Source organism: Phytophthora ramorum, assembly GCF_020800215.1.
Source record: "Phytophthora ramorum isolate Pr-102 chromosome Unknown Phyram_PR-102_s0006, whole genome shotgun sequence".
NCBI classification, from domain to species: domain Eukaryota; phylum Oomycota; class Peronosporomycetes; order Peronosporales; family Peronosporaceae; genus Phytophthora; species Phytophthora ramorum.
In genome coordinates this window covers 3,118,452-3,143,603 of record NW_027150652.1, presented here as the reverse complement: position 1 = coordinate 3,143,603, position 25,152 = coordinate 3,118,452, and the positions used below count along the sequence as shown (strand labels likewise).

The window sequence follows — 25,152 nt, the reverse complement described above, 5'->3', positions numbered from 1 at the left end:
TTCATACCGCAGAGATTAGCGCAACCCACGAGCTACAACGACATGTGTGAGTTCCCTCTACGCGTGCCGCTTGAGCGTGGTGAGGCGGAACTGCCAGTAGGCTTTCCTCACGCGGTCCGTGTCGTTCATCAATGTCTCCAGAAGGTTGGTGGCTCGCCCAAGAGCCTCGTCCGTGCCTTCCTTGGCGCAGAGATCCACCAGCAACGCCGCTGCGAAGATGCAGTCCGGCGTAGTCTCCAGCACGCCGCGCGCCTTCTCCTTCAATTGTGCAGCGAAGGTGGCTTCATGGCCGCGAACGAGTCCACGAAGAAAATTCCATGGACTCTCATTGTGCACCGCCAGCGAGATCTTGTTGAGCGCATAGTCGACCTCACGCTGGCGATCTGCAGTAGTGGCAATGCCCGACGTGTTGCTGAGCACGAACCAGCGGTGGTTCCACGCTGAGTTGTTGCGCACGTCCTCTAGCAGCATCTTGTTCACGAACTCGAGCTCTCCGTCCCAGAGGCTGAACGTCTTGACCGCCCACTGGCGGTGCGCCCAAGCGTGGTAGTTCTTGGAGTCCCCGTCAATGGCCATGGCGCAGAATGCCTTCTCCTGGCTGCCGTCGTGCAGCATGGTGCAGATCTCGCGGCGGTGGTGCCAGATCTGGTAGTTCTTGGGGTGCTGGATGGCCATATCAGCCGTGAACTGGAGCTCCCCGCGCAGGTCCGAGCCCAGAGCCTCCAGCACGCGCCGCCGGAAGTACCAGACCGTGTAGTTGGCCGGGTTAGCTTCGATCACGTCCAGCGTCAGCGCCAGCGTTCGCTCGCTGTACTCATTGATCTTGAGGACGCCCCGAAAGCAGTCCATGACGTCCGTGACTGGCACAGCAGCAGGTGGGCATTACGCAAGAGGTAGGGAGGGAGAGGGAGGGAGAAAGGGAAGGAGGGCACGCACAGTCAGAAGAGTAGGCGATGCTCACGATGGGGTCCGGCCCGTCGTCCTGCGGCACCTTGGCCACGTCGGCCCACGCGGGGTCCTCGCTGTACTTCATTATTGCTCTCGTCGGATACTGTACTGCCAATTTAGCTTACGCGTAAGTTTCGTATTTAATGGTTTCGACTTGTTTTTTTGCAGATGCGCGACTGGCTAAAAGAGCGCTACCCGGGGTACGTGGCGTAACCCCCCCCCCATGGTTGCATCTACTGCTCGTCTTGGCTTGATGCACCTACGTCTTCTATTGACAGCACTCCCCGCTTTACGCCGCCTTTCCCTTGAGCACCTCGCGCAGGTCGTCGGCCGTCTGCTTGGCGACGTCCTGCGAACGCATCATAAAGCGGTCCGAGGCCCAGCACACGACGAAGTAGACGGCTCCAAAGGGCAGCTGCTCAGCCAGCAGATCGCCCGCCTGGCGTGGCAGCTCCATGAAGCGCGCGTAGTAGCTGGCCACGAACCAGAAGCTCTGCAGCAGCGAGAAGGCGAAGGCCACCTTGAAGGCCAGCAGCGGGTTGAGCCACCGCCGGATGAACAGCGCCGTGCTGACCGCCAGTACCACGGACAGCGCCTCGAAGCCCGCGATGAAGCCCAAGCCGCGCGGGCTCTGGCGCATGCGCTGCACCTCCACGAAGCTCATGAGCACCACAAGGGCCGCCATTTTGCTCAGGAACGAGACCCACATGTCGTTGAAGTACACCGTCTTGGCGTAGTGCTGGAGCACCTTCTGGTTGGCATCCTCCTCCGCCGACTGCTTCACGGCCGCCCGCTTGATGCGCTCGGCGCGCTGCCCCGCACTCGTCTTGCTCGCCACCATTCTCGCTTCTCGGATACACTTTAACTGAGCATGGGCCGTCTGATCCTGTTCATTTTGATTGGCTATAAAACGGCTCGGTTCTAGAACGAATCTGATCTAGAAGAATCGCTTCGGAGGGGTTTTAAGGTTCAACCGAAGCTGTGGTGGGCTGACGTCGGCCGCAAAACTCGAATCCGCCCCCACATAATGCTCCGCCGTGTCGTCCTCTCCAGCGCTGCCGCCCGCGGCGTGGCCCGCGTGTCCCAGCAGATGCGCTGCGTGAGTCAGACGTCGGTGCGCTTCGCCGACGAGAAGCCCGCCGACGAGAAGCCCGCGGACGAGGCCGCCGCCAAGCCTGAAGAGCCCAAGGAACTTTCGGAGTCGGAGGCGCTGCAGAAGCAGGTGGAGGAGCTCACGGCCAAGAACCAGGATATGAACGACCGTCTGCTGCGCGCGCTGGCCGACGCCGAGAACGTGCGCCGCATCTCGCGCGTGGACGTGAGCAACGCACGCGAGTTCGCCATCTCCAAGTTCGCCAAGGCGCTGCTGGACGTGTCGGACAACCTCAAGCGCGCGCACGAGAGCATCGACGTGGAGGCGCTGCAGCCGGAAAAGCAGTTGGACGCCATCAAGGTGCTGCACGAGGGCGTCGTCATGACGGAGACGCAGTTGCAGAAGGTCTTCCGCGAGTTCAAGATCAACCAGGTGGGCGCCGTGGGCGACAAGTTCGACCCCAACGTGCACGATGCGCTCTTCGAGTACGAGGACGCGTCGAAGGAGGCCGGGTCTGTCGGCCAGCTCATGAAGGCAGGGTACCTGCTGAACGAGCGTGTCATTCGCCCAGCGCAGGTGGGCGTCATCAAGGCCCCCAAGACGGACTAAGACGAGGAAGTTTGGCTTCCTTACTTCCGTCCACTGTACTTGTGCGGGCCAACATTTAGGCGTGGAACAGGGTGAGGTGGAGGAAGGATGCTTTTGAGCTGTGACGGTGCTTGCTGGAAGGCTGACGTGGTTTCCTACATAGAAAAATCAAAACATGTATGGCGGCGGGTCCGTTACCAGCAGTTAGCTTTGGAGCGGAGGACGGAGTTGCAAGGCCAGATGCGAACTCGGGTTTGTCCGAAGCGTATTATATAGACGAGGTCTTTTCGATGCTTTTCATTGCCGTTTGTTGCCATCCAGCAGTTTGAACGCAGCCGTTGGATATGACACGTGAGAAACAAGGATTTTGACGCTGAGCTGAGCTTTTTAGGTCTGGATACGCATGTATGACGGTAGTATGTCCGTATCGTATGCAGACAGCAAAATCTCTGTGCTACCCTCATTGCCCATGCACGCGAATGCGCTCGTCAGTGATGACATGTCGTCCGTCATGTGACGCATGCCGAGATGGCATGTTTCTGAAGCTCAAATCCGCCACGGTTCCAACAACTTTTCAGTCTTTGAGCCGAATTCTTTTGCTTCCTGGACGCTATTTGTAGTTCGTGCTTCAGTCACAACCGTCTACCGGTAGGCCCTCTTTACTGTTTACATACTTCGAAGTTAGATTTTGGGAAGAGTATTGTCCGCATACCACGCTACGGTCGCCTCGTTGCACAGCCAACGAGCTCCTCAATCATGCAATGCGCTGGGTCATCCAAATTGGGCAAATATACTGTAGACAAATGCGCTACATGTACACCGATACACCAAAGTGTATGCAACTCCCTAGCAGACCCCGTGTCAGCAGTGTAACAGCTTCATCGTCAAGTTTAGCTACTGTTGACCCCATGGTTACTGCGACCGAATTGACGCAAGGTCTGCGTGTACGACGCATTCATCCCTACCGACGATTACACAATTCGCACATGCTGCAAAAGGCTGGAAGGCGATCCCTGAACGCCGTGGCAACGCTTGGGGCCATCCTTCGGAGTGGAGGTCGACGAATTCACCGCATCTTCCCATTTCTGCGCCAGAACTGCTGTCGTCGAAACCATTCGCCAGGTGGCCACGCCGTCAGATTTGGGATCATGTCAGCGCGGTAGGATTGACAATTCGAGCCTCGAATCTACATTATCAATTAAGAGCGGGTCCCATGAAGATCGTACGAATCCTGCACCTGGCTTGGTGTCACTAAGTAGTGACACGTAACCCGACACTGGCAAGTGTCAGAACTTGCCACCGGCGACGCCATCCAGCTATCGTCGCCAATTCACTATGTTAAGATCTGCAGTGACGGCGACCTACACTTGCTACAGCGCGCAACTCGGTTCTATCGGCAATGAGCTATCGACCATCATGCCCGGTAAATAGCACGGCCAAATAGGTCACTGTGCGCTCTGTCCGCCAGCCATCTGAAGTATCAGCGTCGCTGACCTTTCACACGTAGCAGGCGGCTCAATTCCACTCGGCAAGTACCGCGAATCTCTGATTCGCCGCTGCGAGTCAAGCCTCGATCATCTATCGATTGACAGAACGGTATCTTGCATTCAGTAGTGTAATACAACGATGTGTACAAGTGCCCGCCAATTTTTGTGACTCGCTGCAGCAAATGCCTTCCAGCGTGTTTCGAGCCATGAGGCGAGACGCCCGCCCGCGACAGTCGGAGGCACTGCTTGAGCGAGGCGGCCGTGCGTCGTCTTCACCGACATCCGCGCACACGGCGAGCTAGCGATGGGAATTGAGGTGCTCGCTGGCGATCGCAAGAGAGGTCGTTGGTCGCTGCAGCTTGAAGTTGTCTATCTGTACATAACGATGCGACACCTTTTAATCAGCCCTAATCGATTTTAGTCGCTGTTAAACGGCCTATCGGTGAGTTCACTTGACAGCAGCCCAGCTTTCGGAATCTAATGTGCCATCGATGGTACGCCTTGCAGGGCTGCGAGTACTGCATGTTGTACTGGGGTATTAAAGCACAGGGTGATGAAGGCGGGAGGTACAGTAGCCCGCATTCGGAGGCGTTCGTCCCTTCGGACCCATCACAAGCAAACCGCGATCCGAGATTCCTAGCGCCCGTGGCAGGCACCACCGTATGGCTTCGACGGTAGCAGGGCGTCTCAGTCGATTTGGCGAATCTTGAAGTTGAATCTTTTACCGGACGACTTTAATCACTGCGGCGATCTCCGTTAATCACACGTGGAAAGGCCGATCGTTTTTGCGTTGGCGCTGCTTTGTTCGACGCGAGTGTTCGGGCGTCAGCCCTACGGCGCTTCAGATTCCACCGAGACAGCGAAATACTCCCAGCAAGTCACTGTCACGCACCAGAATCGCTGCCCTCCCGATCGCACGCTGCAGCGCATTGCGGAGAGTAACATGCAATTGTTGCGAGCTCAGAGTCTAGGGTGTCTAAGTTGAACACCCTCTGATGTTCATGGAGCTCTGGAACTCTGCAACTGAGATTCCCCCGACCAGCTGGCCTAGCCGTTGGTGGCAGTCAGTGATTTTGAACAACTCTCGTCGCTTCAATCTTCACCTCAGTTTCCGAATTGACACTCAACCAGCAAGCGCAACCAATAGCCGGCAACATGGTCCAGGACACGTCAACTGACTACGAGAAGGTGACCACGCCGAACCTCGACCCTCGTCGGAGCGAGGTCGTCAGCGACTGCCAGCAGAAGCACGTCGTGGAAGAAGAAGAGGATGAAGAGGAGGACTCCTACTCCAAGAAGACGCTGCAGGAGAAGATCGTGTGGGGCGTCATCTACGGCATCGCGTCGCTTGCCGCGCTGTACTTCTTTATGGTGGCTGTCAAGTTCATCGGCGATGGTTTCACGCTGGCGCTGGGGTGCGACACCAAGGGAGCCTTCGACTTCGCTGACAACCCGGTGGCTGGCCTGATGATCGGTACCATCGCCACCGCACTGCTGCACAGCTCCGGCACGGTGACTTCGATCGTCGTCGCTCTTGTGGGCTCCGGTGGTATGACCATTCGCCAGGGCGTGTACGTGATCATGGGCGCCAACATTGGCACGTGCATCACGTGCATCATGGTGGCTTTCGGCCAGGTCGGTGACCGTGTTCGGTTCCAGCGCGCCATGGCGGCCGCGACCGTGCACGACATGTACAACCTCTGGTCGGTCTTCGTGTTGTTCCCCCTTGAAGTGCTGTTCCACCCGCTGGAGGAGCTGTCGATTGCCATGTCTAACGCCAAGACCAACAGCGGCGACTTCAAGAGCCCTATCGATGCCCTCGTGAACCCGCTGACGCAGGAAATGATCGTGGTGGACAAGGACGCCATTTACGAGGTTGCCACAGGCGATGTTGTGTGCGTGCCTGATCAGTCGTTCGTCACTGGAGGCGCTTTCGAGGGCTCTAGCTTGAGTGACGGTAGCATCGGTGCCATCACGGTCGTCATCGGCTTCTGTATCCTCGTGTGCTCTCTGCTGACCCTGGTGAAGATGCTGGCGAAGGTGTTCATGGGTCCCACGAAGCGTCTCATTTCCAAGCTGCTGAACTACAACGGCTACATCAACATCCTCGTCGGCACGATGATCACGTTCTGCGTCCACTCCTCGACGGTCGTCACGTCCACCCTCACCCCACTGGCAGGCCTGGGTGTTATTACGCTGGAGCAGGTTTACCCGTTGGTGATCGGAGCCAACCTGGGCACGACCGGCACGGCGCTGCTCGCAGCTTTGGTGACGGGCAAGTCCGACTCCGTTGCCATTGCCCTCGTGCACTTCTGGTTCAACGTGTTCGGCATTCTGCTGTTCTACCCGATCCCGCTTACCCGCAAGCCAATTCTGAGCTGGGCGCGCTCGCTGGCATTCTTCAGTGCCGCGTGGTCCATGTCCGCCGTGCTCTTCCTGGTGATCCTCTTCTTGGTGGCGCCTGGCATCCTTCTTGGACTCGTCTACATGTGCACTGCTGACAGCAGCGTGGTGGAGGTGTTCGGCTACATCATCGCGGTTATTGTGGTGGCCCTGCTGGTGGGTATTGTGTTCTGGTACACGAAGAAGGGCGGCCGCAGTGTGTGGCACTCGTTCCTAGAGAAGAAGCGTCTCGAGCGTGAAGCGCGCGATGCGCGTGAGCACACCCAGTCCAACCTCCCCCACAATGCAGTGTAAGCAGTCATAGCTAGTCCAATGAACCAACAATATTTGTCCTTAAAGTTAACTCCTCTGATGCTATCATGCCTCGTGCTCGCACTGCGTACCGATCTCTTACACGTACTTCGAAGTAGTCCTTGTACTTGAAGTAGTTTCGTGAACTTTAAGCTTCCCCGCGAAATACACATCTATTCGTCTGTAACGCGAGCGTAATGTTTGTCGTTGTGGGCGTGCCTTACAATTGATGCATGCACACTGTTGCTAGCTCCAGACATTCAGTGTTCACTACTGTGCATTTCATTGTTCATTTTATTGTTTGTGCAGTTTTCGCTTTTATACTTCACGAGATGGGACTATAGTCGCCATTGTTTAGGGCGGAACGGACGAAGGGCTGTCTGGCGATGTGCATGCATCAATTGTAAGCCATGCCCACAACGACAAACATTACGCTCGCGTTACAGACGAATAGATGTGTATTTCGCGGGGAAGCTTAAAGTTCACGAAACTACTTCAAGTACAAGGACTACTTCGAAGTACGTGTAAGAGATCGGTACGCAGTGCGAGCACGAGGCATGATAGCATCAGAGGAGTTAACTTTAAGGACAAATATTGTTGGTTCATTGGACTAGCTATGACTGCTTACACTGCATTGTGGGGGAGGTTGGACTGGGTGTGCTCACGCGCATCGCGCGCTTCACGCTCGAGACGCTTCTTCTCTAGGAACGAGTGCCACACACTGCGGCCGCCCTTCTTCGTGTACCAGAACACAATACCCACCAGCAGGGCCACCACAATAACCGCGATGATGTAGCCGAACACCTCCACCACGCTGCTGTCAGCAGTGCACATGTAGACGAGTCCAAGAAGGATGCCAGGCGCCACCAAGAAGAGGATCACCAGGAAGAGCACGGCGGACATGGACCACGCGGCACTGAAGAATGCCAGCGAGCGCGCCCAGCTCAGAATTGGCTTGCGGGTAAGCGGGATCGGGTAGAACAGCAGAATGCCGAACACGTTGAACCAGAAGTGCACGAGGGCAATGGCAACGGAGTCGGACTTGCCCGTCACCAAAGCTGCGAGCAGCGCCGTGCCGGTCGTGCCCAGGTTGGCTCCGATCACCAACGGGTAAACCTGCTCCAGCGTAATAACACCCAGGCCTGCCAGTGGGGTGAGGGTGGACGTGACGACCGTCGAGGAGTGGACGCAGAACGTGATCATCGTGCCGACGAGGATGTTGATGTAGCCGTTGTAGTTCAGCAGCTTGGAAATGAGACGCTTCGTGGGACCCATGAACACCTTCGCCAGCATCTTCACCAGGGTCAGCAGAGAGCACACGAGGATACAGAAGCCGATGACGACCGTGATGGCACCGATGCTACCGTCACTCAAGCTAGAGCCCTCGAAAGCGCCTCCAGTGACGAACGACTGATCAGGCACGCACACAACATCGCCTGTGGCAACCTCGTAAATGGCGTCCTTGTCCACCACGATCATTTCCTGCGTCAGCGGGTTCACGAGGGCATCGATAGGGCTCTTGAAGTCGCCGCTGTTGGTCTTGGCGTTAGACATGGCAATCGACAGCTCCTCCAGCGGGTGGAACAGCACTTCAAGGGGGAACAACACGAAGACCGACCAGAGGTTGTACATGTCGTGCACGGTCGCGGCCGCCATGGCGCGCTGGAACCGAACACGGTCACCGACCTGGCCGAAAGCCACCATGATGCACGTGATGCACGTGCCAATGTTGGCGCCCATGATCACGTACACGCCCTGGCGAATGGTCATACCACCGGAGCCCACAAGAGCGACGACGATCGAAGTCACCGTGCCGGAGCTGTGCAGCAGTGCGGTGGCGATGGTACCGATCATCAGGCCAGCCACCGGGTTGTCAGCGAAGTCGAAGGCTCCCTTGGTGTCGCACCCCAGCGCCAGCGTGAAACCATCGCCGATGAACTTGACAGCCACCATAAAGAAGTACAGCGCGGCAAGCGACGCGATGCCGTAGATGACGCCCCACACGATCTTCTCCTGCAGCGTCTTCTTGGAGTAGGAGTCCTCCTCTTCATCCTCTTCTTCTTCCACGACGTGCTTCTGCTGGCAGTCGCTGACGACCTCGCTCCGACGAGGGTCGAGGTTCGGCGTGGTCACCTTCTCGTAGTCAGTTGACGTGTCCTGGACCATGTTGCCGGCTATTGGTTGCGCTTGCTGGTTGAGTGTCAATTCGGAAACTGAGGTGAAGATTGAAGCGACGAGAGTTGTTCAAAATCACTGACTGCCACCAACGGCTAGGCCAGCTGGTCGGGGGAATCTCAGTTGCAGAGTTCCAGAGCTCCATGAACATCAGAGGGTGTTCAACTTAGACACCCTAGACTCTGAGCTCGCAACAATTGCATGTTACTCTCCGCAATGCGCTGCAGCGTGCGATCGGGAGGGCAGCGATTCTGGTGCGTGACAGTGACTTGCTGGGAGTATTTCGCTGTCTCGGTGGAATCTGAAGCGCCGTAGGGCTGACGCCCGAACACTCGCGTCGAACAAAGCAGCGCCAACGCAAAAACGATCGGCCTTTCCACGTGTGATTAACGGAGATCGCCGCAGTGATTAAAGTCGTCCGGTAAAAGATTCAACTTCAAGATTCGCCAAATCGACTGAGACGCCCTGCTACCGTCGAAGCCATACGGTGGTGCCTGCCACGGGCGCTAGGAATCTCGGATCGCGGTTTGCTTGTGATGGGTCCGAAGGGACGAACGCCTCCGAATGCGGGCTACTGTACCTCCCGCCTTCATCACCCTGTGCTTTAATACCCCAGTACAACATGCAGTACTCGCAGCCCTGCAAGGCGTACCATCGATGGCACATTAGATTCCGAAAGCTGGGCTGCTGTCAAGTGAACTCACCGATAGGCCGTTTAACAGCGACTAAAATCGATTAGGGCTGATTAAAAGGTGTCGCATCGTTATGTACAGATAGACAACTTCAAGCTGCAGCGACCAACGACCTCTCTTGCGATCGCCAGCGAGCACCTCAATTCCCATCGCTAGCTCGCCGTGTGCGCGGATGTCGGTGAAGACGACGCACGGCCGCCTCGCTCAAGCAGTGCCTCCGACTGTCGCGAGCGGGCGTCTCGCCTCATGGCTCGAAACACGCTGGAAGGCATTTGCTGCAGCGAGTCACGAAAATTGGCGGGCACTTGTACACATCGTTGCATTACACTACTGAATGCAAGATACCGTTCTGTCAATCGATAGATGATCGAGGCTTGACTCGCAGCGGCGAATCAGAGATTCGCGGTACTTGCCGAGTGGAATTGAGCCGCCTGCTACGTGTGAAAGGTCAGCGACGCTGATACTTCAGATGGCTGGCGGACAGAGCGCACAGTGACCTATTTGGCCGTGCTATTTACCGGGCATGATGGTCGATAGCTCATTGCCGATAGAACCGAGTTGCGCGCTGTAGCAAGTGTAGGTCGCCGTCACTGCAGATCTTAACATAGTGAATTGGCGACGATAGCTGGATGGCGTCGCCGGTGGCAAGTTCTGACACTTGCCAGTGTCGGGTTACGTGTCACTACTTAGTGACACCAAGCCAGGTGCAGGATTCGTACGATCTTCATGGGACCCGCTCTTAATTGATAATGTAGATTCGAGGCTCGAATTGTCAATCCTACCGCGCTGACATGATCCCAAATCTGAAGGCGTGGCCACCTTTCGACGACAGCAGTTCTGGCGCAGAAATGGGAAGATGCGGTGAATTCGTCGACCTTCACTTAGGCTGAATCGATTGGATCCATTCATTTAGTACCCGTATCGGTGTCATTCAGCAGAAACCATCATTGTAAACGCATTGCTCTGCGCTCGGCTGCACGTACACTTATCATAAGCGGCTTTTGTTACCCCCAGTACGAGCAAATGGGCTATCGGTACTGTAGCTTTAATGCGTAAGCAGTGATATGCATGACTTGTTTTCATACCTGGAGCAATAATTGGCTGATGCTATCCGAGTGGAGCGGTTGGTACGGCAAGGACTAAGGCGCGTTCTTATTTAGAACCTGCAGGCAGGCCGACAAAGGAGCCAAACGTAGGTAAAAGTAGCCACGAGGTTCTTGGCTCGCGGTCACACAAATCACGCAAATCTCGTGCAAATATTGACCGTACAGATCCTCGCCGCCGCACGTTAGATACGGAGTGCGCCTTGTTCATGCCCCCGATTAAAAAGTGACGAGCTGCAGCGAATGCCTGTGACTCGTCCACCGTGTCAGTGAAGTCCCGCTTCCAATCTTGGTCTGAGAGCACAGGCCAGTCTCCAGTTTCTCGCATCTTTCCCGCAACTAGACAACCACACAAGACACAGATCGAGGTGATGGATGGCGGAGATCATTTCCTTGATACAGTGCCAAGCTACATTTACCCGTACATGTAGCCTTGATGCAGCACTTGCGGCGTCGAACTCCTTCTTATTGTGTTCTTTGTGCAAGAGTCTCGTCGCGAGCCGAACTTGCTGTAAGATAGCATCCACATGCCTTCTTGGCCAGCCAATTCTCGCAAGTGGTCCTGTCAAAATTAGAGACATAAAACATACTATATCGGCTTAATCGAGTTAGCTACAACTTCAAGATTCAGACGCAGAAATCCTAACCGGAGCGCCGTCGAGGCGTGCTGCACCCCGAAGAGGAAGGCGCGCATGTATGGCCCCTTTGCTCGACTACGACAGCAGCGCTAACATTCTAGGACTCCGACGAAAGCTCTGCGGTTCTATCGCTGGCAGTGATAGAGTGATACATACCGGTATGCATTGCTCGTTGCGAGCCAAGCGATGTGATCAGCAACACGTAGGCCCCGCCAGCGTCTGATCTCAGCTGGATTTTATGCTGACCCCGTCGAAGCCGGAGCTCGGCAACTGCAAACATATCTCGAGTTGCTTGCTTCTTGAGCAGGCTATAATACACGAAAACCACCGTATATCGCGCTCGGTTTCAGAGGGCACGCAGCACGAACTTGCCTGTAGCGAGCTGGCAAGAGGGACCCCCGTTTGCTGCTTTCTGGGCGGCGACTGGCCCACAGACAAGCAACGGCCTAATTGACTACATTTTCCACGCGTGCATTACCGTCGTTTACGTGCTGCCCTCGCACACATGACCGGCTTGCTGCTCTCGACGCTTGCAGTCGCTGCTACGCTGCAGTGCGGGGCTGAGCGCGTTGCCAGCTCAGAGGATCAGCGCAGTGTCGGCTGTTGATCCCACAGGCGATCTTTGCCATTCGACTAAGCGCGCAGACGGGCCAGCGTGCAACCTCTATCTTTTGATGGCGAATCGGCCAACTCTATTACCCGGCCTCAGCGCGCCGACCGCTGCGCGACACAGGCAGCTCCCAGCTTTTCCAGGCTAGTGCGCCCACTGCCTTACTCACCAGCAGCGAAAATCTAGCGAGCAGCAGCTCACAGCATGTTCGGGGAGGACGCCCTTGTCCAGTTTCCATCTGAAAAGTGCACTGGTCAAAAACCTCTTTGAATCGTTGCTGGGACATTCAGCATGAAAATCCATCTTGCCGGGGATAGTGAATCCACGTCAGATCGCTGTTCAAAGACCTTCGAAACCCGATTCCCGCGGACATCCCATACGAGAGGTCGAATAGCACCTACACAAAAGAAACGGTCCGATGGTTCCAAAATCGACCAAGACGGCTTCAAGCCTTACATTGCGGGCGATTGTCATGCGGCCAGCGCCATCTCGAGGCCCTCCGTTGCCTTCTCGCCATCGCTGCTGCTGTTGATTGCAGGCCCCGCAATGCAGGGTGCGGGACGCCTAACAACGCACATCGTCTGGCCTGTCTGGACGCTGCACCATCCGATGCAGCGGCGCGCTGGCTCCCACCACACGAACGACACACCACGCCCAGCTCGCTTAGTCGAAAGACCTCCTCATTCCGGAACTTGCCTCGGCAGAGTCAAGTCGCAGCCGCTCTCGATTAAGGCCACCACATTCGGCTAAAAACAGCCGAGATTCGACCTTGTCTGTTGTCCTGATCCGAAGGCTTGTCATTCTCCCTTCCGCCGCCGGTCGCTGAAGCTCAAGATGGCCTCGTTCAAGCTGGTCACCGGAGACCTCATCCGCCTCATCGAGACGCCCCATGAGAAGCAGCAGGAAGTGCTCTCGGGCATGGGTGGCCTCGACGGCATCGCCGCCGCTCTCGACGTGGACCCTCGCCAGGGCCTCGACACCAACAACGCCGCCGACCTCGAGAAGCGTGAGGAGTTCTTCGGCAAGAACTACGTGGCCCCCCCCAAGGCCAAGAGCTTCCTGGAGCTCATGTGGGACGCCTTCCAGGACATCACCATCATCGTGCTGACGATCTCGGGTTTCATCTCCATCATCCTGTCCGTGACGGTGGGCGACCACCCGGAGACGGGCTGGGTCGAGGGAGCCTGTATCATTCTGGCTGTCGTCGTGGTGACGATCGTGACGGCCATGAACGACTACCAGAAGGAGGCGCAGTTCCGTGCGCTGAACGCCGTCAAGGAGGACGAGAAGATCAAGGTGATCCGCAACGGCCAGCCAGCTGAGGTCAGCAAGTGGAGCCTCGTGGTCGGTGACATTGTCCGTGTCGACCTGGGAGACATCATCCCGGCCGACGGTATCGTCTTTGACGGAAAGGAGGTCAAGATGGACGAGAGTGCCATGACCGGCGAGTCCGACCTGATGGCCAAGAACGTCGACAACCCGTTCCTACTCTCCGGCACCAAGGTGATGGAGGGAGTTGGCAAGATGCTGGTGGTGTGCGTCGGCGAGAGCTCGCAGGCCGGTATCATCAAGAGTCTGATCAACGGTAACCGCCCGGGTGCCGCTGCCGGTGGAAGCGACAGCAAGGCTGCGGCCGAGAACAAGAAGAACGCCGGTGGTGTTGACGACCAGATCTATGTCGAGATTGAGACCCCCAAGGACATCGGCGCTGTCGAGGACGAGAACAAGGGTGGCGATGACGAGGAAGAGAGTCAGTCCCCTCTCGAGGGCAAGCTGTACAACTTGACTGTCCTCATTGGAAAGCTCGGTACGATTGTGGCTCTGCTGGTGTTCGTCATCATGTCCATTCGGTTTTCGATTGACACGTTCGGCAACGAGAACAAGCCTTGGAAGAGCGGATACGTCAGCGACTACCTCAACTTCTTCATCATTGCCATTACTGTGCTTGTGGTGGCTATTCCCGAGGGTCTTCCGCTTGCTGTGACCATCGCTCTCGCCTACTCCGTCAAGAAGATGCTCGTCGACAACAACTTGGTGCGTCACCTTGACGCCTGTGAGACTATGGGCAGCGCCACCACGGTGTGCTCTGACAAGACCGGCACGCTGACGACGAACCGCATGACGGTGATGCAGCTGTGGATCGGCGACCAGGAGTTCTCGTCCGCTACGGAGGGTGTCGGCGCGCTTTCCGACTCGACCAGGGAGGCGCTCTGCACGGGCATTGCTGTGAACTCGACGGCTGAGATCTTGCCGCCCAAGGTGGAGAACGGTCTCCCGGAGCACACTGGTAACAAGACGGAGTGCGCTCTGCTGCAGTTCATCCGTGACGGTGGTGTGGAGTACCCTGAGATCCGAAGCACGAACGAGATTGTGCACATGCTGACGTTCAGCAGTGCGAAGAAGCGCATGTCGGTGGTGGTGCGTCGCAGCGCGACAACTTGCCGTGTGTACACGAAGGGTGCGACCGAGGTGGTGCTTGGCCTGTGCCAGGACATGCAGGGTGTGGACGGCTCGATCACGGCTCTGGACGATGCTCGCAAGGCCAAGATCGGTGCTGAGGTGATTGAGAAGTACGCTTCTCAGGCGTACCGCACGCTGTGTCTGGCTTACCGCGACCTGGATGTGCCGGCCGAAGACACGATGAACTGGTCGGACGAGGACGTGGAGAAGAACTTGACTTGTGTGGCTATTGTCGGCATTGAAGACCCTGTCCGTCCGGAGGTGCCTGGCGCCATTCAGCAGTGCAACCGCGCCGGTATCACGGTGCGCATGGTGACGGGCGACAACATCACGACTGCTCGGTCGATCGCCGGCAAGTGCGGCATCATCAACCCCGGCGACGGCTATCTCGTAATGGACGGCCAGACGTTCCGCAACCGTGTGCTGGACGCCCAGGGCAACCTTATTCAGTCCGAGTTCGACAAGATCTGGCCGATGCTGCGCGTGCTCGCTCGTTCGTCGCCTAAGGACAAGTACACTCTGGTGTCTGGTCTGATGCAGAGCAACGTGGTTCCGCACGGCCCTCAGGTGGTCGCTGTGACCGGTGACGGCACGAACGATGCGCCTGCTTTGAAGAAGGCGAACGTGGGTTTTGCGATGGGTATCAGCGGCACGGCTGTGGCAAAGGACGCCTCGGATATTATCTTGATGGACGACAACTTCAACTCGATCGTGAACGCCATCAAGTGGGGCCGTAACGTGTACGACTCGATTGCCAAGTTCCTGCAGTTCCAGCTGACGGTGAACGTCGTCGCTATTTCTCTCGCCTTCATCGGTGCTGTTGTCCTGGAGCAGTCCCCGCTGTCTGCCGTTCAGATGCTGTGGGTGAACCTGATCATGGACTCGTTCGCGTCGCTTGCCCTTGCCACGGAGGAGCCTACTCCTCAACTGTTGGAGCGCAAGCCGTACCCGAAGACGCAGCCGTTGATCTCGAAGAAGATGACCAAGCACATTCTTGGCCAGTCGGCGTACCAGCTTGTCCTGCTGCTTGTTCTCGTGTTCACGGGCGAGAAGTGGTTCGACATCCCGTCTGGGCGTTTCACCGACCTAACTGACGACGAGGAAGACGACCCGACCCAGCACATGACCATCGTGTTCAACACGTTCGTGTGGATGCAGCTCTTCAACGAGCTCAACGCCCGCAAGATCCACGACGAGATCAACATCTTCACCGGCATCACGAAGAACCGCGTGTTCCTGTACGTGTGCGTGCTGCAGGTTGCTATGCAGTACGCGATGGTGCAGCACACGGGCGACTGGTTCAAGTGCAAGCCGCTCGATTTGGGCCAGTGGTTCGCTTGCATCGGCATGGGCTTCGTGTCGTTGCCGCTTGGACTTGTGCTGCGCTCTATCTCGATGAAGAACGCTCCCAGCTGGATGGCGATCTGCCGTGAGGTTGACGAGGAGGAGGTCAAGAACATCACGTCCGGGCGCGGCCAGGAGCTCTGGGTGCGCGGCTTCGCGCGCATTCGCGCGCAGATCCGCGTCATCAAGGCCTTCAAGAAGGGTCTGCAGTCTAAGGCTCTCATTAAGGGGTAGACTAGTTGCTATGTCCGGAAAATAAACGTTCTCTTTTACTTGTACATGTAGTATTCTGTTGGCAACCATGACATTGCCGCATCTCGTTCAGACAGGATGCTGTCGACAACAGAAGACGAGGTGTCGTCTGCACTGGCGGCGGAGGAACATCGTCGTTTTGGATCTTGTGGCAGTTCAACTCGCTGACGTAGAACTGTAGGACGGTAGACCAAAAAGGCAACTTGCCGCCATGTTGAAGTGCGACGTACCTAATATTGCCGTCTAAGTACGACCATCGCGTCAAAAACACGAAGAGCCGCCTGCTCGTCACTCATCACTTTGATTTTCGCGCGGGAAGCTGCACTCGCCTATTGACGATAGATATCCTCGAAGTAGCTTATTGTGCCGATGCTGGCTAGCACACGCCTCCGACGCTGCACGATGCCAAGTACGCTGAGTCGCTCGAGTCCGCCGACCCTTTTGACTGGGGTTGTGTATAGTTGCACACCGGTACGCTGTACCAGTGGTGCAAAGACGCCACCAAACAGCTACTGACGTATCTTTGCGACTCCTTTCTGAATGACCTGCCAAGGGATTCAGCAGCGCGGCACTCGGCACTTCACCTCACCTGGTAGGTGATGATGGTCTATTCTGCAATCTTCCCCGGCAGAGCGCAACGCCGTTCGCCCGCCTTCGTGTTGCTAGTGGCGCTGCCAGTGCTGCTCAGTCTCAGCCTCGTTTCGTATCTGTACCTGTACCAACTGCCGTCCATGGCCGGCAGCGACCAGGTTTCGACCCAGCAACGCCCAGAAATGGAAAAGCACGTGGACCTCACGATCGTCGGTGCCGGACTGGCCGGTGCGTTGTTTGTTGAGGCGTTTCGCAGTGGAAATTGATGTTGCGCTGACTTTTTATGCCGGTGTTTTGATTGCAGGCTTGACGGCCAGTCTGGAGGCCGCCAACTTGGACCCGTCGCTCAAGATCCTGCTCGTGGAGAAGGAGAAGAAGGTTGGAGGCAACTCCGCCAAGGCCTCGTCCGGAATCAACGCGGCGCTGGATGCCGCGGACGAGCCGCTGTTCACCCAGGACACGCTCAAGTCGGGCGGAGGCCTGGCTGTCGAGAAGATCGTCGACAGTTTTATCCCCAAGGTAAGTGCAGCTTGGGTGTTACTGGTGTAGACACAGGATAGACTCATTGTTGTTGCTGTTGTTGTTGTTGTGTTGGGTAGACTCCCGGTGCGAAGGAGTTCCTGGAGGGCTACAATGTGGACTTGTCGGTGCTGTCGCAGCTTGGAGGCCACTCGGCCAAGCGCACGCACCGCAACAAGAGCGGCCCCAACATTGGCTTCGCGATCATCAGCACGTTGCAAAAAGAGATCGCGACCAGATCCAACATTGAGATTCTCACGGGAGCTGCGGCAAAGAAACTGCTTTTGGCAGATGAAACGCAGACCCCCTCCACTGTGACGGGCGTGGAGCTCAAGCTGACGGACGGACAGACGCTCTCGGTGTACAGCAAGGCTGTGATCTTGACCACGGGCGGGTTCTCGGCCAGTCACAAGATGCTGAAGCGCTATGCTCCTGGCATGGAAGTCTACCCGACCACTAACGGCGTCTGGGCACAAGGTGAGGGGGTTTTGATGTCCGAGGCCATTGGCGTGGACCTTACGCTTATGGACAAGGTCCAGCTGCACCCGACTGGGTTCATTAACCCGAAGGACCGCGAGTCTGGAACGCGCTTCCTGGCCCCTGAAGCCATTCGTGGCTCTGGCGCTGTGCTGCTTAACAAGAACGGCAAGCGCTTCGTGGACGAGCTGACTACGCGTGACAAGGCATCGGCTGCTATGCTGGCTCAGCCAGGTCAGGAAGCATATATGCTGCTGTTTGAGGACGGCGCGAAGGCCATGGCCTCCGAGCTTCCTTTCTACAAGCACATGGGCATCGTTACGATGACGCAGTCCGTTGCGGAGGTCGCTAATTTCTGCCACTTCAATGACCCGGAGGCCCTACTGAAAGAGCTCAATGACTACGTTGATATTGCCGCCGGTAACAAGGAAGATCCGTTCGGCAAGAAGACGTTCCCGTACCCGATTCAGCGCATTCCCAGTATTGACACTCCGATGCAGATTGTGGCAATGGAGGTCGCCCCCACAGTTCACTACACGATGGGTACGTATGCGTACCGTTAAATCGTTGCCGGTCTGTTGTGATCACTAACACTTTGGCTCTTGTACAATTGATAATTGCACAGGTGGTGTGAAGATCACTGAAAAGACTGAAGCGATCCACAAGAACGGCGAGATCGTGCCGGGGTTGTTTGCGGCCGGCGAAGTTTCGGGCGGACTGCACGGCGCCAACCGTCTTGGCGGTAACTCGCTTGCGGAGTGCGTGGTGTTCGGTCGCGTCTCGGCGCAGCAGGCCGTGAGCACGCTAAGTCAGTAACCACGTAACTTGATTGTGCTGTATGTTTCGCGCATCGGCCATGTCGACTGTCGGCAAAAGCGAAGATGAAGTTGAATGGACAACCCGTGACTGATCTCGTCTGCTCCGTGATAGGTGCTGCGGCGTCCAGGATTTGAGCTTCGATGCCGCCACCATCCAGAGAAGAGTGACAGCGTACGTAAGGTTGAATCCCCGACGTGTTGTAGCTAGCGATAAGCTTAATAAAAGTTGATCAACATTGCACGTCGAGAGACTTGGCTCGCATGACAGCCGTTTCCGGTTTCTCTGCTTCGATGGAAACGTCGCCTGACCCTGGCAGGTGGTCGTTATTGAGCAGTGTGATCCATTGTACGTTAGGAATGGATTCCACCGCCGTCTACGACTCGGAGGATGGTTCTGACAGCGAGTTTAGCTTCAGTTCGGAAGGCGAGGAGCAGGTGATCGAGATCTCGTCGCACAGTCGGATCCTCATTTCGCCGCGGAGGATTCGCGCTTCGGCATGGGACGACAGGTCGCAGCGTAGCGAGGGCAGACGTCTGAACGAAGGCAAACGGAAGGGGAGGCGAGTACGACAGGATCACTATGTACAGAAGAGCCCGCGACCAAAAGCTAGCCGCAGTTCTGCTCAAACGCAGAAACCACTGAAATCGAGCAGTCCACGAAAGCCCCCATTAAACAACCAACCGGTGAAGTCGAACAACCGTGGCGACAGCTCGGGCAGTGATAGTGAAAGCGATGGAGGCATCGTTTCGGGTGACAGTGGAGAGTCGGCTGAGGACAGCGATGCCTGGTTTGAAGATGAAGTGGCGACACCCGTGTATCGACCGACATCGCGAACGCAGACTCGGACAGGGATGAAAAAGGTTACTCAGCGATCGTTCAAACACTTAGCACCAAAGTCTTTGGATGATTCCATGCAGTCCCTCGGTTCGCCGACGACACCGGGTAAAGAGATGGAAGAGTTGAAGGCCACGCTGAAGAAATTGGCTCGACATGATGACAGCGACAGCAATTCTCTCCTACAGAAAGAGCCCCCTATTTCGTCGGCGACAGCTTTGCAGGAGTATCTGACTGCCGCGACAGCTCTTGGGGGAGTGAATGCACTTACCACTGCAGAACAGGCTCGTCCGACGGAATATCCTGATCAGAAAACCAGGCACGCTTCGTTTCACCCGCCGCGGTCGAGCTCGCACATGTCAGCAGCGCCGATGCGAAGCAAGTCCAAATCCTTGACAGAAAATGGCAGTGGCATAAAGCTTGGGCAGAATTCTCCTCTTGCCATGTCGGACAACTGCGAGGCGAGTGGAAGCGAACGAGTTAGTTTCAACAAGAAGTTGTTCAGTACACCACCTCCCCCATTTGGAGGCCCAGGCAAGTATGGTGCAGGGCTAGTTCTTCCACTTCAGAGAAACAGCGCTGCGAATGGTGGCGGTCAAGGAAGTCGAGCGGTGTTATCCGCTCTCAAGGCACTGCAGGACAAGATCAGTCGGCTTGAAAAGGAACGGGAGACTCTGATGCAGCAACTCTCGGACACCAAACTAACCGCGCGAAAGCGAGAAGCAGAGCTCGCCTCATCAGAGAAGAAATTCTCGTACGAACTGGGCCAAACGAAGGAGTCGGCGCGTGCAGCTTACGATGCTTTACGTTGTGACCGTGAAGAGCTGAAATTGCAGCTGGTGAAATCGGAAGAGCGCAGGAAGACGGCGCAGGTCGAGTTACAGCGCTTTCACGAACTCACGAAGACGTTGTCGGAGAGGTCGGACGACCTTCAGTCTCAACTGCAGATCTCCGAGTCCCATCGCACGCGGTTGAAAACTGGTACTGCATCGCAATGCCATGAAATGCTGCGAGCAATGCAGAGCAAGGAACTCACTTTGTTTGCTTTGTCTGTAGAAATGAAGGAGTCCGAGATCAACCATTCGCGTATCGTGAGCGAGTTGCAAACGGAGCTTACTCGAGCCCGTCAAGACCAGGAAACTGTCGGTGAGCGGAACGAGCTGCTTGAGGCCCAGTTTCAGCGCGAATCCAGCAACCACGCGGAGAGCAGGGAGCGGTTAAATGATTCCGAGGTACATGCGCCTTGTAGTTGCCCCAACGAGCGATTAATGTGCACTGATTGGTATTTTTCATGTCACGACCTTGTTCATTTGCTTCACGCTAGCAAACTGTGGCGTCAATCTCGCAGCTAAATGAAAAGCTGGTAGCCAAGGTCATGGAGGCTACCGAAGCTGCAAACCAGGTCACCAAGAAGAACAAGAAACTCCAGCAACAGCTGAGACCTTCGACACTGCTTCGACCTACCGCTGCGAGCCGTGCAAGCGCAGCTGCAGTCACTCAAGCAGCAGCACGGAGAGCAGCAACTTCGACGGCGGCTCAAAGCGGTACTGCGGCATCTCCAGCGCGAACTCTAACGAAAAAGAAGACGACAGCAGCAGGAACAACAGCTTCCTCGACGGCAAAGAAGCCGAAAAAGGCGAAACGCGCCAACAACATGACTCTGCTACGGGAAGCTAACCTCGGCAAGTACGTCATGTGCACCTGAATCACGTTAATGCTCAAGTCTGAAGACTGACCGAGTTTTCCTTGTGCTTGCACTGTTCAGGGAAATCCCTTTCTTGCTGGGCAACTCTGTGCAGCCGTCATTTTCACTCATTGGAAACATCCAGGATGCGCTTCGGCGGTGTGATACAACGTACGTGATGCCGGAACTTCTTAGCGGAGCGACAATCCCTCCAGGACCCACGTCTAGCCATCAGCAGGGGGATGGCAAGGTTCACAGTACAAAACAGGAGAGTGGTGAAGCAAATAGCCCTGAAGTCGATGATGATAGTGCCCAGCCAATGCCATCACCCGTTTCTCGACAACAACCACTACCAGTATCTGAAGGTACCACAACTGCTGAATCATTCTCCTGTACCCCAACATCAACGGAAAGTGGACCCCGACGCAGCACAAAACACAAACCACCGGCTATCAAAGTACCGACGGTGTCTCCAAAAGCGTACGCGAGCCCAATGCAGGTACGCCAGTCCTTTGCTATCCATGACTATGCCAGATCCCCAAGTTCACGAAGCTGACAGTGTCCATTGCCTTTTGCTGTTGCTAGTCTCAGATCATGGAAGACTTGGGTACCGCCGTTGGGGCAGCCGAAAAGGAGTTCAAGGGGCTCAACAAGCGGTATAAAGATCTTGTCGCCCAGATGGAGGCTAATAATCGGCGAGGAGCCTCAGAAGCCTCAGGATCCGATGGTCGCACAGCCAAGAGCTCGACATCTGCACAACTGTCACAAGCTTTGGGACCGCTGCTTGATGAGCTGGAGGCCAAAGCGAAGCAACTGAACTTGCTCAAGCAGGTGTACCAGCAAGCAGCCAACAGCACCATCAATCCCCCAAGACACGTTGTACTAAGTCCAGAGGCCATTCGGCGTAAGACGGCATCTCTGCGGGTGCTGAACGAGTACCGACAGCTTGAAAGTGACTCCAAAAAGAAAGGAAGTGGCCGGTCCGCGCCATCCCCCTGCCATCTTGGCTTCTTCCATTGACAAAGCCTTGTAGCAGAGCGTACAACAACAAAAAGTGATCATAGAAATACAGCATCCACTCTAGAGTAGATCGATTGCGTTAGTCCGAGTCCATAACGTGTCTGCGTCGCTTCTTGGAGCCCGCCAATGTTGTCGAAGTAGAGTTCAGGTTTTCTCGCTGGAACTTCTGCAGCAGATTCGTCTGCCAATACATCAGAACAGTGAGCTCGATTTGAACGACAATATTCCAGTGCAAGGCAAATAATCACCAGATTGGGATGCTTGCGAGCACAGAGCGTGACGTCCTCCGTCTTGATGATCTTTCGGTTGGCGTGCCGCGCGAAGAACTGCAGCTCCGTCGCCATCACTGCCAGCCGAAACCACAAAATCTTCAGTATCTTTCGCGCAAAAGAGACTGCAGTTCGCTGGTTAATTCACCTTCTGCCTGCTTGTACACGAGATCGGCCAGCAGTGCCATGGACTCCTTGGACATGGCAGGTCGGGGGCGCGTGTGGTGCTCGTTCCGCTGCTTCTGCGCTGCGAGTTCACAGGTGTAAGCGTGGGTGGCAAAGAACACAACGAAATGGCGTTGGGCCAGACCTTCTTCGTCGCAGATGCGGCCGACGGTGTACAGGAGGCTCTGGCGCACGCGCAGTTCCTCGCTCTCGAAGCCGCTGCCGGCGTTCATCTTTATGAGCAAAAAGGGAAAACAGAATGCGTTTTCATTGGCTGAAAGTGATCACTTCAACGGATGCCCAGGTATGGCAACCACGTGAGCAATGGAGTTCCAGACTGCGCTTGGCATCACCAACGAAGCAAACGCTCGCGGTGACTAGCGATAAGTATCACGAGGTGGTGACTGCTACTGCGCTGCAATACATGTATTGCGCGCGAGTGCTATGATTTCCACCCCGCAAGCCGTGGTCATTATAGCGCACCGGAAACGCCGGCAATGACGATCAGATAGAGCTTGCTTACATGCGCGAAGTACGAAAGAGCGGACAACAGACCGAGGGAGCGCGATTGCTGTTGTCCCCGCAGCCCCCGTCACAGCTGCGGCGCCTGACACACGAAGAGCATGCAGACCGTCTTGAGGGATGCGTGGCTGCGGGCACATGGAGGCGAGCGAGCGCCTGGAAGGTGTAGCGGACCAAACCAGCGCAGATTCCTTCGGCACACAGCCGACATTGGTATCAAGACACGCGTGGTAACTGGGCATCTGACCGGCAATTCAATTTCGCTAATGGTGGGACCATGGGCAGCTCTGATTGGCTCACATGTCTCATCGGTGTACGGTACGCAATCAACACGCTCGTCTTTCGCAGAATCCCGTGTGGTCCACAACTAGCAAGGACAGCAAATACTGAAACCAAGTCACCGCGGAAGCTGAGCCAACTCACTTTCGAATCGCCTCCACATCGAGAACCGACTTGCGAGGAGCACAATGAGCCAAGCCTCGATTGAACCAGGTGCGCCCCCCTCCGATCAAATGGACCGGGTGTTATGCAAAAGTACTTACCCCTTCACTACTGTGTGACCACAGATTTCCTACTGAACGCAGACATGGATCTCCACGTGGCGGTGGACGGTCTGGACGACACACTGACATTGCTGGACGATGGAGCCGTTGACAACGGCGCCATGCTGGGCGCATCGGTGGACGACATGGACCTGAGCTTCCTGTCGGAGCTGCTGCACGAGGGCGAGCCAGTGCCGGAGCCTACATCGCCGCTCTCGTCTTCCAGTGGGAAGGAGCTCGAGATGGCGTCTCCTAGTGGGACGAGCGACACGATGGAAAGCAGCGACGACGACGCAGCGCACATCCTTGAGCCTACGACGCAGTTGCTTGTGCAGGATACTGTTGAAACCCCAGGACAGAAGAAGACGGAGGACCGCAAGGCCAAGCGACGAGCTCAAGTGGCCATTAGTGCGCGTCGCCATCGCTCCCGCAAGAAAGTAAGCTGGTATTTTGTGCACTAGGAATGTTGGGTTTGTTGCTGACTGGTTGTGGCTGTAGAACGAAATGATCAATTTGAAGAAGGAGACCAGCTACCTGAACTATCAACTGGATTTCCTGCGCTCCAAGCACAAAATCATGCGTGCCGACGGTGCTGTGGCCGAATGGGAAGAGAAGGCTATTGCCCAACGCCACAAGCGTCGCCAGGCTGAAGAAATAAACGCTCAACTGCGCTATGCGCTTTTCCAGCAGAACGGCTACGTGCGCAACCTGAAGGCGATGTTCTCGCTCGACTCGCCAAACAACATGGAGCTCAACATGCGCCGCTTCCTGCACACGTACACGCACTTGCGGAAAGACTCGCAGTCCCGTGTGCGCGACCTCGCGTCTGTTTGCACGGACGCGAAGCTGGACTTGGGGATGCAAACGGTTCTTCGCGAGACGGAGGGAATTCCGGTCTTGCGCCCGCACATCAGTACGCGGCAGATCAGTACGAACTCGACGGAGTTTGGAGCGTCCACTGTAGCGGTGTACGCGTTCGACACGATGAACACGGTTCAGATATTCCTTGCCGCGTGCGGAGCCATTCTGGGATGCGGCAGCGCGTGGCCAAAGTACACGCAGCTGGACTCGTACGGTAAGATTGTTGACGCACCATCGGACAGTATTCGCTACGGCGTTTCTGGCTGCCGCTACCGCAGCGACGACGGTCAGGATGAAGTGGCCGTCGAAAGCCGCGGACTCTCATACTTCAAGATCATGGATCGATGCGCGGTGCTTCTTTGGGACTACGTCGACGATGACGACTCGTACCCGATGAGCAAGAATACGCTAGTCAAGCGTGACGTCATTGGAACGTACGTGCCTGATAGTTTGACCCTGTTTTGAGTGGGGACTGGACGATGCTAACTGATTGTGCTTGCAGTGTGGTAGTTCGTCCCGAAATCTGCGAGGATGGCATCGAGCGCGTGGTGTGCCGTAGCATCTGCACGAAGGTGCACTCGGTGAACATGCCGAAGCTGTCTCCGGACGTTCGCCGATTTTCTGAGTCCAAAAAGATGGGAGCGCAAATTTGCGGCTCAATGGTGTACCAGACCATCGTCGGCCACTGCCCGGACGCCCGACCAGTGTCGGCGTAAAAGGATAGCGTCGAGCGGAAGCTGTTGTTGAATATTTAGCATGTACTGC

At 56.2% G+C, this 25,152-nt stretch overlaps 10 protein-coding genes across 10 annotated transcripts; 6 read left to right on the top strand and 4 right to left on the bottom strand.

The window, feature by feature from the left end:
- Positions 1 to 57: 57 nt before the first annotated feature.
- KRP23_7845 (Protein farnesyltransferase/geranylgeranyltransferase type-1 subunit alpha) lies at positions 58 to 1,033 on the bottom strand (the record flags this gene model as incomplete). The annotated part of the gene is made up of 2 exons (XM_067893211.1): positions 58 to 860; positions 937 to 1,033. 2 exons carry the CDS (start codon positions 1,031 to 1,033, stop codon positions 58 to 60), a joined length of 900 nt encoding a protein of 299 aa, XP_067745015.1.
- A 204-nt stretch (positions 1,034 to 1,237) lies between these two features.
- Positions 1,238 to 1,789, bottom strand: KRP23_7844 (uncharacterized protein; the record flags this gene model as incomplete). Its single annotated transcript, XM_067893209.1, has 1 exon — positions 1,238 to 1,789. The coding sequence occupies one exon, from the start codon at positions 1,787 to 1,789 to the stop codon at positions 1,238 to 1,240; it is 552 nt and encodes a 183-aa protein (XP_067745014.1).
- Positions 1,790 to 1,975: 186 nt separating this feature from the next.
- KRP23_7843 (GrpE protein-like protein, mitochondrial) lies at positions 1,976 to 2,650 on the top strand (the record flags this gene model as incomplete). Its single annotated transcript, XM_067893208.1, has 1 exon — positions 1,976 to 2,650. One exon carries the CDS (start codon positions 1,976 to 1,978, stop codon positions 2,648 to 2,650), a length of 675 nt encoding a protein of 224 aa, XP_067745013.1.
- A 2,621-nt stretch (positions 2,651 to 5,271) lies between these two features.
- Positions 5,272 to 6,813, top strand: KRP23_7842 (Sodium-dependent phosphate transport protein 2B; the record flags this gene model as incomplete). The annotated part of the gene is made up of 1 exon (XM_067893207.1): positions 5,272 to 6,813. One exon carries the CDS (start codon positions 5,272 to 5,274, stop codon positions 6,811 to 6,813), a length of 1,542 nt encoding a protein of 513 aa, XP_067745012.1.
- Positions 6,814 to 7,434: 621 nt separating this feature from the next.
- On the bottom strand, positions 7,435 to 8,976 carry KRP23_7841 (Sodium-dependent phosphate transport protein 2B; the record flags this gene model as incomplete). The annotated part of the gene is made up of 1 exon (XM_067893206.1): positions 7,435 to 8,976. The coding sequence occupies one exon, from the start codon at positions 8,974 to 8,976 to the stop codon at positions 7,435 to 7,437; it is 1,542 nt and encodes a 513-aa protein (XP_067745011.1).
- Positions 8,977 to 12,862: 3,886 nt separating this feature from the next.
- KRP23_7840 (Plasma membrane calcium-transporting ATPase 4) lies at positions 12,863 to 16,066 on the top strand (the record flags this gene model as incomplete). The annotated part of the gene is made up of 1 exon (XM_067893205.1): positions 12,863 to 16,066. One exon carries the CDS (start codon positions 12,863 to 12,865, stop codon positions 16,064 to 16,066), a length of 3,204 nt encoding a protein of 1,067 aa, XP_067745010.1.
- A 617-nt stretch (positions 16,067 to 16,683) lies between these two features.
- KRP23_7839 (Fumarate reductase 1) lies at positions 16,684 to 18,487 on the top strand (the record flags this gene model as incomplete). The annotated part of the gene is made up of 4 exons (XM_067893204.1): positions 16,684 to 16,903; positions 16,980 to 17,194; positions 17,275 to 18,214; positions 18,297 to 18,487. 4 exons carry the CDS (start codon positions 16,684 to 16,686, stop codon positions 18,485 to 18,487), a joined length of 1,566 nt encoding a protein of 521 aa, XP_067745009.1.
- A 359-nt stretch (positions 18,488 to 18,846) lies between these two features.
- KRP23_7838 (uncharacterized protein) lies at positions 18,847 to 22,028 on the top strand (the record flags this gene model as incomplete). The annotated part of the gene is made up of 5 exons (XM_067893203.1): positions 18,847 to 20,305; positions 20,381 to 20,556; positions 20,649 to 21,010; positions 21,090 to 21,507; positions 21,594 to 22,028. 5 exons carry the CDS (start codon positions 18,847 to 18,849, stop codon positions 22,026 to 22,028), a joined length of 2,850 nt encoding a protein of 949 aa, XP_067745008.1.
- Positions 22,029 to 22,107: 79 nt separating this feature from the next.
- On the bottom strand, positions 22,108 to 22,695 carry KRP23_7837 (Centromere protein S; the record flags this gene model as incomplete). The annotated part of the gene is made up of 4 exons (XM_067893202.1): positions 22,108 to 22,209; positions 22,277 to 22,374; positions 22,446 to 22,544; positions 22,608 to 22,695. The coding sequence occupies 4 exons, from the start codon at positions 22,693 to 22,695 to the stop codon at positions 22,108 to 22,110; spliced, it is 387 nt and encodes a 128-aa protein (XP_067745007.1).
- A 756-nt stretch (positions 22,696 to 23,451) lies between these two features.
- On the top strand, positions 23,452 to 25,103 carry KRP23_7836 (uncharacterized protein; the record flags this gene model as incomplete). Its single annotated transcript, XM_067893201.1, has 4 exons — positions 23,452 to 23,476; positions 23,551 to 23,963; positions 24,025 to 24,821; positions 24,890 to 25,103. 4 exons carry the CDS (start codon positions 23,452 to 23,454, stop codon positions 25,101 to 25,103), a joined length of 1,449 nt encoding a protein of 482 aa, XP_067745006.1.
- Positions 25,104 to 25,152: the final 49 nt, after the last annotated feature.